Source organism: Glossina fuscipes, unplaced genomic scaffold, assembly GCF_014805625.2.
Source record: "Glossina fuscipes isolate IAEA_lab_2018 unplaced genomic scaffold, Yale_Gfus_2 174, whole genome shotgun sequence".
Taxonomy (NCBI): Eukaryota; Metazoa; Arthropoda; class Insecta; order Diptera; family Glossinidae; genus Glossina; species Glossina fuscipes.
In genome coordinates this window covers 2,156,726-2,169,652 of record NW_023998517.1, presented here as the reverse complement: position 1 = coordinate 2,169,652, position 12,927 = coordinate 2,156,726, and the positions used below count along the sequence as shown (strand labels likewise).

At 34.4% G+C, this 12,927-nt stretch overlaps 2 protein-coding genes across 2 annotated transcripts; one reads left to right on the top strand and one right to left on the bottom strand.

The window, feature by feature from the left end:
- Window positions 1-210: 210 nt before the first annotated feature.
- On the bottom strand, window positions 211-4,224 carry LOC119641704. The gene is made up of 11 exons (XM_038040495.1): window positions 4,127-4,224; window positions 3,835-3,973; window positions 3,655-3,765; window positions 3,278-3,440; window positions 3,172-3,210; window positions 2,944-3,106; window positions 1,667-2,836; window positions 1,338-1,524; window positions 965-1,265; window positions 747-891; window positions 211-682 (listed from the first exon to the last, which is right to left on the bottom strand). Exons 1-11 carry the CDS (start codon window positions 4,222-4,224, stop codon window positions 487-489), a joined length of 2,712 nt encoding a protein of 903 aa, XP_037896423.1. The 3' UTR covers window positions 211-486.
- A 402-nt stretch (window positions 4,225-4,626) lies between these two features.
- LOC119641703 (probable ATP-dependent RNA helicase spindle-E) lies at window positions 4,627-12,895 on the top strand. The gene is made up of 19 exons (XM_038040494.1): window positions 4,627-4,836; window positions 4,903-5,163; window positions 7,294-7,443; window positions 7,518-7,757; window positions 7,827-7,943; window positions 8,004-8,224; window positions 8,287-8,441; window positions 8,518-8,684; window positions 8,748-9,078; window positions 9,149-9,285; window positions 9,344-9,948; window positions 10,034-10,181; window positions 10,352-10,576; window positions 10,631-10,972; window positions 11,042-11,514; window positions 11,670-11,766; window positions 11,822-11,943; window positions 12,008-12,226; window positions 12,470-12,895. The coding sequence occupies exons 1-19, from the start codon at window positions 4,663-4,665 to the stop codon at window positions 12,606-12,608; spliced, it is 4,323 nt and encodes a 1,440-aa protein (XP_037896422.1). The 5' UTR covers window positions 4,627-4,662; the 3' UTR covers window positions 12,609-12,895.
- Window positions 12,896-12,927: the final 32 nt, after the last annotated feature.

Below are 12,927 nucleotides of genomic sequence, written 5' to 3'. Positions count from 1 at the left end.
AAACACTCAGACGGAAGAACATTGCTAAATCAACTCAGAATTTCACGTTGATCAAGAACATATATACTCTATAGGATTTCTGAAGCTTCCTTTTGGATATTACATATATTTTGCAAAAAAAAAAAACAAAATGAGCATACAGTTTGGTGGGTATAAAAACTAAAAAGAGCACAATTTCTTTAATTTTGCAACAAAATTAAATAAAATTAAATAAAATAGAAAGCGCTTATAAAAAATCGTCAAACTCTACTTTTTCTTTTTTGATTTTTATAATTTCACATTAATGTATGAATATTTATGAGGAAAGTAATTATCGAGAAAAAAAAAATTAATTACGCTATTTACATTCTTAGGGAAAGCATAACATATCAACAGGACACACAGGAATCCCAAGTCTAAACTTACATAAATAGAAGATAATCTATATTGTTTACAAACTTTAGCTCTTAAGCTTTACGGAAACATTAATAGAACGCGGCTAAGACATCAAAATTCAAAAAAAGTACCTTCACAAATAATGCGTTTCTTCCAAATAAAGAACCTTTTTAAGTCCTCCAATAATATTATACCGTGAGTGTCAAACTTTTCATAAAATTCAAAAGTTTCTTTTTGTCCCTTGATTATGTAAATGCCAAGACGACAAAGATTCAAAAGAGCATCTTTCGATAACGTACAATAATTGCTGAATTTAAGTTAATAAATATATATAACGAAATAATACCAAAGTACAAAGTACATCTACTTACAGCTTTTCTAAATTGTAATGTAATAAAACTTTAATAGTTTCCAGGATAAAGGCATAAAATGTGAACCATATTATGCGCTCTGGGTAGTACTTTAATATCTTTTCCTTGACTTCCATTAATAAATCATAGGATTGTTGGGCAAAATCTACATGGATATATATTTAGAGAAAAATGAGATATATATCAATCAATATCAAAATCAATGACCAAATATTTACTTTTTAAAGCCAAGAAATGCGCATATTGTAGTTCAATATTTACAGAAATTTCGTTTTGCTGGGTAAAACATCGTTTGGCCTGGCGAAGTAGAATCGTTTGTAGAACGTAAACTTCACGTTCTTTATTCTCTCCACCGTTAGATTCCGTAGCCGCTTCTAGTTGCTTCTCTAGAAGACGTATAGTTGAGCAATATTTAGCTAACAAATCCGCATATAAAGTTTGGCATTCGGAACAACTTTTGTGGGCCGGAGTTATTACCAAGTCTTTGCACTTATCACACTTAATTGCAAGTCGTATGTTCTACACGAAATTAAAGATTATTTTTTTTTCTTTAATTTTTAATTTTTTCTTCGTCTATAATTTTACACCTACCGTCGATTCTCCAATTTCAACTAATTGACAGGATTTGCAGTTACACTTTGTGTTAAATATTTTCAAAAAGTTTTTCCTCTCTGGACGTGTATGCATTAAGTAATGGGCCTTGAAAGCTATATTAAGTTCTTCATTCTCATTTATCTCGCGTAACGATTTCCCTATAACTACTCCGTTATTTAGAACCCTATTTATGACGCATATATGAAAAGGAAAACATTTTAAAATCAAAAAATGTGATTAGTTGACTTCATTCTTGATCTGGTATGGCACGTCTGCTTTCATATTATATATCAATGATTCGTGCCAAGGTGATTTTCATAACTTACATCACTTGGACATTTGGCACACAAGAATGTTTGAACCTTCTCAGAGTAGGGCAATATAAAGTAATCACTTCCGAAAGATGCGGATGAAATTCAAACATTGGAAGAAAATAATCGGTGAAATGCTTATGAAAAAGATCAGCGCATCCTTTCACAAATTCAAAGCGTGACTTATCACTGCCCAATTGGGCGAGATGACCATTTATTATTTCGGGGTCTTGGGCACGCTTCTCCTCTAATTGCTTAGAGCTCAATTCAGGGTTAAAATACATCATGATTATATTATCCTTGAATATCGAGAGAATGTCATCTATCGGAGTACAATTTTTTATATGATTCCAATTTAATATGGCGGATGCAGCTCGGCAAACTGGTGTTTCACATTTTATAATGTCATCGTTTCGTTCATTTATATCTTTTTCAACATCAATATTATAAAACTCGTATATATCTTCGACGATGCCACGTATTGGATTAATATACTTCGGCACGTCCGGCTGGGGACCGTTAAGAAGAGAAAAATTCGTCAAATATCCAACGTATTCAATATCAAATGAGTTAAGCAAAATGTTAGAGTGTAAACGCATAAGTAGCGCGCCTACGACGATCATTTTCTGCTTGTTCGATATTGAAAGTTTATTTAGGAATGTTTCCATTATATTGGTTTTTTTCTCAATGAAAATAGTTAATCGAAAAGCGGTGGTAATTACAGTCGAATACTGTATACTAGATAGACTTCCATACGATGGTTTGTTTCTTATAAGCCCCAAATAACGAGTTCCAAAGAGCATTGTGCTGCCTAGCATGTGATAGATGGCATTCAAAACTTGGCCACCTGTTTTTAGCTTATGGAATATTTTTCTATGGAAAACATGATCGTTTAACAAAAACAAAATTCGTAAGAATAGGCGAAATATGTTGGCCGCGTCTAGGAAAATCAGCGAAAGTTGCATATAACCCTCGCATTCATATTGGTGAAAAGGTTTATCAATTTCCATGCAAAGCAGAGAGCAGTAACATTTGTAACGGCACTCTAAGCAAGTGTAAAACAGCGTCGTATAATGCCGACAGTTCTCGCAACGTAAAAAAGGAAATTTCACTGGCTGATAAAAGTGTTCTTCGACAAACAGAACAGCCCCTTGCGGAATAGTTGATTTCGCGTAAACACTGTCACTGAAAAAAAAAGAAAAGAAAAGGCGGAAGAAGCGGACGAAGATAAAATGTCATTAAAAAATTATAGGAAAACATGAAATAATTTAATTAATTAATTTTTAAATTACTTGCGATAGCCACATGCTGCTGAAGTTAACGGTATCTCTGAACTTCCATTGAATCCATTATAAGGTGTGAGAAAGTATAACGATTCAGATATAGCGGGCGCAACAATACATTCCATATTATTCACTAGAGGTTCAAAAGTTTTAATATGTTCATCTAGTTCAGCTAAAGAAAGAACTTATGGTGAATTAATGATACAAACCAAAATGTATTTTCTAATATGTTTTTACCAAATACTTGGCCTTGTAAGATTTCGAATGAAAGTTTAGCTGTAATATATATAAACGATAATATTTAACTGCTTCTCTGAAAAGAACACATGAGTGAGCATCTTACATCTGCATTTTTGATATTCAATTAAATATTTTCTGCTTTTTATTTGTTGCTTCGTCATATACATGCATATCGTTAAACGTCCATACACCTGGCAACATACCCCGACTTCCGAGTTGCCTTTTGCACAGGCTTCTAAAAATATTTCATAGTCCCTCGAAGCAAACTATAGCAAGTAATAAGTGACATATATAAACAATCAATTTGAAACACAAGATTTCTAGAACTAGTGGGAATTTAATTGTAATGCTAAACTCGGTATTTGAAAATTAATAAACTACATGTTTTTTTTTTTTGTAAAAAAAACATTTTCAAAACACTTTACTCGGAAATGTTTCTTGGAAACAGATTTGCTTGCTTATAGATTTTTCGGAAATTACCTCAAAAGAACCACTTTGATAATTGAAATCACCTCGGGTCTTAAGCGCCCATACTAGTCTAGATGAGTCTCTAGGTATTTTCAATATTATAGAATCCACTAAATGCATACCCTAAAAGAATTACAACAACTTCATTTTTCCACCTGTCCAAACAGTTTATTATGAGCATTTTTTTTCTACCTTAGTATGAGTACTTGAATCTACTCGAGCCGTCAAACATTTTTTAGCTTCCTTGTACATAACATCAGCTAACTCAAGACAATCATTGCGATAAGAAACAGCTGCTTCATCCAATAAAGTGATGAACTTGTCGGTTTCTCTACAAAAATAAACGCCTAGAAATATTTGGAATACTTCAACAACTTGCTGACTTTGGTGACATTATTAAATGTCACACAAGTCTTTGTCGTAAGCTATACTTTTTTGTTGCAATGATACCAGCTAACAGCTTTTTTTTTTATTTGACACTCACTTCACGTTGGATGTATTTAGTGTCGAATTAAATATTTCTTCTTCAGGTAAATTACGCTTCCACGTTGTTGCAGGAAGCTTTAATGGCATTTTATGCATTTTTAATAATTTCTTCCTTTTTTAAAAACCTTCGGCCAAATTTTGTGCGAAAAATTGGGGTCACTTAACATAAAATTCACTTTATAACGGGATTCGAAAAATTAGCGGGAGCACAGAGATACCAGCCTCAGATAAATAAAATCCTATTAGATATTTTCATAACATGCAGGGCTGGTTAATCAAAATTAGAAATACTTTGCAGAAATTATCTTTAGATATCTCTAATAAATTATAATTTAACAAGAAGTGAATGATTTAGACAAGTATTTGGGAAATTATATATAGAGGAAAATTTACTTATCCTAGCTACCCGACTTTATAACACTATTATCGATTAGTGTTCCTATGTTTCGATAATAACTAGTGACAAACAGCCGGCTCTAAATTTTTTTTTATTGTTATTGTACAAAAAAGTTGATTTCTCTTAACCGTGCTCAAATGGACGAAATTGAAGATTTCTTTAATATCTCTAAAGATTTTGTGCCGCGAACAGCCCCTGTAGAAAGACCGAGAGACGAAGTCGCCTCAACCAGTAAAACAGCACTTGAACTGTTAAAGCGGCATGCCCCGATTTTTCCTGAGGACTGTAAAACATTGAAAAAATTACGTAGAGTATGAAGCATTAGTGACCTTAATGTAGTTGTTTATCACTTAATTCTGTTTATATTTTACTAATAGCATGACGATTGCAAGGAAACTAATGAAAAATTGCATAGAAGTAATCAAGACCCTGAAGTCGCCAATTTCAGTATTGACGATCTGGGAGAAGAAACCGAGCCTGTTAAAGTCGATGGTGGTATTTACGAGCGTTATGTGTTTGACTTAAATCGAGATTCCTCATTACCTATATACGATGCAAAAGAGAAAATCATTGACGCAATTCGTAAGAATCCTGTTGTTATTTTGGAAGGTGACACCGGTTGCGGAAAAACTACTCAGGCAAGTGAAAACCCAAAGTTATGCGAATTAAAGCATAATTTTATTTATTAACTTTTTCGCCGTCTTCGTTATTAATATCGCTCATCTCTTCATGACTTTGTTCTTCGTCGGACGATTTGTCTAAATCATTTAATACGTAATCAGGTAGCTTTTCAACAAAAATTGATCGGCTAGACATCCTTCGAAGAGAGCGCTTATATCCCCCTTTCTCTGCCGCATCACAGCCTTTTCGGGTTTCTTCCGACGAATAGTTTTCCTCTTTGTCTTCTCCAAAGCCAGCTGCCTTCCTCTTCAACTGCTGTTTCGAACTCTGGCAATCACTGGAGTTTTCTATATTTAAAGAAGGCACTGATATCAAATCTTGAATTGTCTGGAAAACATTTTTAATTTCATAAAAGACGTTTGTGGGTGGTAAGGCCTGGTGTGACATTTGCTGACTTTCGGAAATTTTTCGTTTGAGTTCATTGTATTGATCTTCCATGTTTGTAAGCTCTGGCAATTTATCTTGCATTTCCGTCAATTCATGTAATTTATACATTAAATGCAGTCGTGAAGGGCGCTCATCGCTATCCAAGTTTTCTAATTCTTCAATGTGATCGTATTCGACCAAATTTTCCAAACCCAAATGATAGTCTACTGCAGTAAATCGAAAAGCATCAGACTGATATAATTTCCAGAAGACGTAACGAACTTCGTCGGTATTAGGCAAATAGGGCATCGATTCCACGAAAGTGGTAAATTCCTTCCAAGTTCGTAGACTTAATTGAACTTTTACGTATCGTTTTGTTGGCTGTTTAAAATATACTGAATACATTAAGTACAATCCTCCAATACGTCTTAAAACCGAACGTTGCTCACTATCAAGTGCTGCTTTAATTTTGCGTCCAGCGCTGTCTCTTCCGCATATTGTTCGTTTTGCTATATGAAATACTGCATTTGTTGTTTGTATAATTTCAATCGTTGAAGACTGAACGGCGTATATATGTTGAAACATCATTAATTTCCACTGTTCACAAAACGATTGAAAGTGCGGATTACCATTATTCACAAAGTTTTCCAGTAGCGTGTAGCAATCTTCAAACACAGCCGCTTCCATTTTTAATATTCCTGCAATGATATCTTGTACGACCGACTTTTATAAATCTGGAAATGTTCGCTACATTCGGTGATCGACTATTTGTTTACAGTCTATTGTTGTCAAATAGAGATGACAAGTTCCCGATTTTTTCTATCTCTCTTTTTAAGTAAGACAGCTGCTTAAAACTCTTTTGTACGGGTTACATATGTGCACAAAATGTATTTGACCGTTCATGATATGCACGTCCAGTACCTAATGATTAGGTTTTGTCCATCAAGTATATTCCCACAACCAAAATCTCATATTTTAACAGTCGAATGATAAATAGAAAGAAATCACGTAGGCATCGTTTATTCTACAAAGTCCATCTAAACTCGTGCCGATGAGTATGGAACATTTATATCAAAATCACGCCGAAGATGATCAGAGCCACATTGAATTACATGCATGTGTGGAATGTGAAGCAACAAAGATTCGGCCGAATTAAACATATAAAATCTTCGAATAATTTAATTATAAATTTTTACAAGATTTTTACTTCCAATATGCGCTTTTGTACCGACAATGTGCTTTCCTATACTTTTTACTTTCCAAGTTATTCAGATTTCCGTTTAATCAGGCAAAGTTTGCAACTCTCTCTTTGCTGGTTTTTGATTTGAATCAATAAGTCTTATACATATAATACTAGAGTTACATAAGTTATCAACAAGCTGGACATATAAGCCACCTATCTCAATAACATAATCCAAATAAACTGAATATCTCAAAATATAGCATAAAAAATAGATGAGACGTTTGTTTAGCCTTACGAACCTTCAAATCGTGTTAAGAAAAATTTTTGGAATACATAATGAACAGTTATGGGAAAATAATTTAAATAATTTTATTTGCTGGAATGTAACCCTTTTTACATAATAGGCACATTGTAGGTAGAGCTGTGTTATTATCAAAAAAAGTTCAGTTACGGTGGGTAACGTTTACGTTATAGGAAGGAAAAAAATTCAATTTTTAGCTTTAGTCAATTGTTAATCATTCGATTTCTTCAATTTAAGGTTCCCCAATATATTCTGGATGAAGCTTATCGTCGACGCGAGTATTGCAGAATTATTTGCACGCAACCGCGAAGAATAGCGGCCATGTCTATTGCTAAACGAGTTTGCAGCGAACGCAAATGGGAAGAAGGATCTGTCGTGGGTTATCAGGTTCGTTGTATGAAATACATTTTTTTTTTCATATAAAGTTTTTTAGGAGAGTATTTATTCTCTATTTAAAATAGGTTGGTCTTCACGCAAATATATCTGATGACACCCATCTTCTCTACTGTACAACTGGTGTTTTGTTGCAAAAGTTAATACGTGAGAAGACATTATTCCCCTATACACACGTCATCTTAGACGAAGTTCACGAGCGTGACCAAGATATGGATTTTTTGCTAATAATAGTTCGACGTCTATTGGTAACCAATTCGAAAAATGTTAAAATTATTCTAATGTCTGCCACCATGGATGTGCGAGAAGTAAGTAAGGCGAAAATGGCTCAGATAACAGTGTGTATTTAATTGAGTAATAAACGTTTATTTTTATAGTTTTCGCAATATTTTAAAATATTCAATAGACCAGCTCCAGTGATTCACTCTGATGCACGCCGTTTATATCAAGTAAAAGAATTCTATTTATCTGATTTAGATCGCATCAATACCAAGGTGAGAAATATTTTATTATCAAATTTTACGCACAAACTTAAAAAATTTTCTTTTAATTAGAAAGCGACAGTGGATTTTGAGAATCCCGGAATTGACGTGGAAATGTATAATTTGGCTTTAAAGCTTATCATTGTCATAGATAGCATTGAGAAAAAGGAGGCGGACTTTAATCCAGACTCATCGATGGACGCGAATAGGATAGCAATTCTAATATTTTTACCAGGAATTAATGAAATAGATCAAATGTATAAGAGACTGGAACAGTTGAATGACGCCGACTTGTAAGTGCGACTGTAAATTGAATTCAAATTAATTGTTGCGTCACTTTTCATTCTGATTTCAGGAATAAATCAAAATTAAGCCCAATTCGTTTACATTCCATTATATCACCTGAAGAACAAGTAAAAATATTCCATCGACCTCCTCCCGGCTATCGTAAAGTTATACTAGCTACCAATATAGCTGAAAGTTCTATAACTGTGCCAGATATCAAATACGGTGATCAACCTTTCCGCTTATTTTAAATCTGTTCAACTTCTGACTTTCCAATGAACTCGAATTCTCATTTCTTTAGTGATTGATTTTTGTTTGACCAAAATTCTGATAACTGATACATCAACGAATTTTACTACTTTACAATTACATTGGGCTTCACGTGCGAATTGTCGTCAACGCGCCGGTAGAGCGGGGCGCGTAATGAACGGCCGTGTTTATCGTTTACTACCACGTCATTACTATGAGGCAATGATTTTATGTTATAAAATTATGAAATAAATAAAATTTCTTTGCATTTTTTGCGTTTAGAAATACTTGGACGAATTTAGCACACCAGAGATGTTACGTTGTCCCTTGGAGAATGTAGTTTTAAAGGCAAAACTGCTTGAAATGGGTTCGCCAAGCACGGTGCTTGGTTTATCCATGAACCCTCCCAATTTAAGTGATATTCAAAATACGATAACTATTTTAAAAGAAGTCGGAGCCCTGTACAAATATGCCAACGATATTTACTCTATTGAAGACGGTGACATTTCATTTATGGGGCGCGTAATGGCCTTAATGCCATTGGATGTACGTTTAACACGATTAACGATTTTGGGCTGGGTTTTCGGTGCTTTAGAGGAGTCTATAATTATTGGTAAGTATGAAATAACGTTTATTTTAATATTTTCAAATGATAACTTTGCTTTTCCACACATATCCAATAGCTGCTGGTTTGAGTGTTCGGTCTATTTTTAAAACTCAGCATTATAAGCGACAAAACCAAATATCGGCTTTCGTACAAAAACTTAAATGGGCTGATGGATCGGGCTCAGATTTAATAGCCATTCTAAATGCATATAAAGTGAGCTTGTTTATCTACGAAATCCTTTTCTATTTCACATTTTGAGAATTTTGTTTAGGAATGGAGTTCGTTAAGTGAAAGTGATGAAGGGCGTGATGAACACGATGAGCTATCTTGGGCTGGTAGAAATTTCGTAAATATACGCAGTATTAGGGAAATGCATTTATTAGTCATTGAGCTGAAAGAGCGTTTGGCGGCGTTCGGGATTAAAAAAAATCCCACTTACCGAATAATTTCAAGTAGCTTGGATTGGGAGAAGGCCATGATTTTAAAGATTATTATTAGCGGTGCTTTCTATCCCAATTATTTTACACGCTCTAGAATAACCCGGCCTGAAAAAGAAAGATCCATTTATCATACGTTGTGCGGCCACGATCCATGTAATACTGTAATGTTTTCAAATTTCGAAGCACGACATATAGGCGAGCTGTATACTGGACGAATAAAAGAGCTATTTAAAGATGTTGATATCGAACCGGAAAAGATTGACGTACATTTTCAGTCAGGCTCTGAAAAAGTGTTTATTGTTTTTAAAGATAGAATCATTGGTGGTAATGATAACGAGGATGATCAAATAAAAACGCCCGGTTTAGTAGACGTTAATGTCTATAAAGCCTTGCGATTACGTTCATTAAATATACGCCACCAAATAAATGTTATGAAGTAAGTCACAATTTTTCCTTCTCTAGCTGATATTAACACACTTTTATTTACATTTACATCCTATATAAAATCAATACCTATTTAGCTCGAAAGAAGGGGAATATGCTGAAAGATATGGTTTGGGAAATATGTGCGATGGTACGTTTAAACCGACCGATAGGCATATTCAAAATGTGGAATTAGTAGTTTTACCCTCGGTTTTCCAGAAAAACATAACCGGGTACATAACTCATGTAAGTCGAATGCATAATTTTTCATGTTAACTTCAATTCACGTGTAATACATTCATATTGCATTGCTGTGTACAATGAGCGCTGAAAGACGCTTAACTATAATTTCTCCTACCATTTGATATGCTTAACCTAAACTACTTGATAATATTTGTATGCAATCATTTTTGAAGATTGAGACATGTAGTAAATTCTATTTCCAACCTATATCGGAGATGCCGCGTTTGCGCGAAATAGATGAACTATTAAACGATCCAAATGAGCTTCAGAAGTGTCGATTTTCGAATGCTGCTGAAATAAAAAATGGCATGTTTCTCTCGGCTCATTTTGAGGAGAAATTTCACCGGGCCAAAGTGTTAAATGTGATTCATGTTTCGCGTCAACATACACAATTTAAGGTACTTCATGATAAGATCGTGCTTGCAAATACAAAAAATTTGATTCAATTTTAGGTACATTTCATCGATTTCGGTAATAAGTCAATTGTCAAATTAGACGATTTGCGACGTTTTTCTAATTACTCCAAACATTTGGCTGATATACCCCCACGTTTATTCCAATGTCGTCTGGCCTTAGTAGAAGCTTCGGCTGTATTATCTCCTACTGAGAAGTGGGTAGACGAAGCGATGGTATTGATGCAAGAACATGCCGATGCTGGTCCAACAGAAATTGAGGTGTATTCCTTGATTAAGGGAGTTGCCAATGTGATCGTCAAGAAAGAGGATAGCTCTTTGAATGAGACTCTTGTGGAGAAGGGCTTAGCGCGAAACTCGGATGAAAATCTAATGTCTAAGGTATCCAGAAAATAGATAATTTCAATTGTACATAAGAAAAACATTTCTAAAGGCATATTTTCGCCTCAGACTGACCACGATTTCCGCTTACGCAAACAATCAGTTGCAAATCGATTTTTAGACGATGAACATTCAAGGCAAAATGAGGATTATTTACGCTCTTTACATCCCGAATTGGACGTGAACATTCAACCTCCCCCTAAACAACTATGCACAAGAACACTGCATTTGCGAGGGCCTTTCAGTCCCATCGAAACAAATATATATAGTGCAACAAGTGTAGGCAATTGTAAAGCCGTACAAGCGGAACGAGATTCCGTCAATTTTATGTTAATCGATCCTGATCCTAAAGATGCCTATGAACGTCTAACCGTCGCTGCAGGTATTACGGAATCCCCGAATGGCGATAACCTGGTCATACGGGGTACGACTTTAATGCCAAATATCCATGGGTTTTGTGCTTTAATGACCTTACTATTTTGCCCAACCATGCAACTAAAATGTAATAAAGAGCACACGAAATATGTCTCAATTATTGCTGGGTAAATACTTTATACATTTATATTACATTTAGTTTTTAATTAAATTTAGGAAAGCCTCTCAACGTCGAACCACAAAATTTAGATTTCTCGATGGACGAAACATTATAAAAAAAAACATACAAAGAGCTGTTTTTTACTTCATGTTACTTTTTCAGCTTAGGCTGCGATGAGGAAACCTTTGAATCCCTCTACAAGGAACATGATATAGTACTGAATTTGGATGTAGATTTGTTACCAGATGATATAGAATTGGTATATGACACAAGTATACTCAATTACTTTTGAATGCTTCCCTATATCTTTACAGATTAATCAAATTCGATATTCAATGGATACAATATTGTTCACAAAACCCAATCAAGAACGGCCTGCCATCCACCAGAAGGAATGCGAAAAGCTAACGGCTAAAATTCAAAAGCTCATTTTCAGGTAAATGGTGACCATTGGATCCAGCACTTTAATAGACCTCTCCGTAACTATTTATCTATTCAAGACTTTTAAGTAAAAATCGCAAATATACTGACGTCACCGGCGGTCCTAACGACAATAAATGGCAAAAGCTTGCTGAAGAAACGATTACAGATTCTACAGATTTATATGGTAAACGTTCGCTTTTTCCGCCTTTACTCGCTCCCCGATTATATGACGAAAAATATGATCGCATCCATTCGTTGACTTCGCATTGCGAAGAACTGCACCGTTTACGACAATTGTATGTATTGTAAAAGTCATTAATGGAGGAGTTTGTTGTACTGCATTTCATATAAGCAATCAGCTCTGTCGGGAAAGTGTGCACTAAATTTGTCATCATCATCATTTGTGATAATGCTTGTAAATACAGTAAAGAATATGTTAAAAACATATTCTATAGAAGAGTGCAGTATTATAATCTCTCTCCAACATCAGTTGTAATGAAATTTTCAAAATTTATTTTGTATATTTATATATTTTTCAGCGACGGAAATATTAATTCAACTACTTGCCTGCTGTGCCAAGAGTCTCTCGAAAATATTACGCACTTACGCATTCATCTTCTATCTCAACAACACCGTGATCGTGAACATCAAATCCGTTTTAAGGCGCCAGCCATTTAAGTTGATAAGGAAATTGTCGCGAATGAAGTAATTCATTACATTAGTATATTTTTCCTTTTAAATAATTTTGCTTTCTAATTTTATGATTAAATAATCTTAATGCTATCGAATTGTTTGATTGGAAAATTTTTTTTTCGTTGTTCCCATTGAAATACTTTATGGGAACTTTTTGACGTTGAGGAAAGAGCAACATAGCCGTTTTCATAATTAAAAGCAGTCGTATTACTCACCTGGCGACTACGATACTACAATCAAGGGACCTAATCCTTAACCTAACCAAGAGATAGAAGAGAAGGTTCTACATATTTACAAATAGATT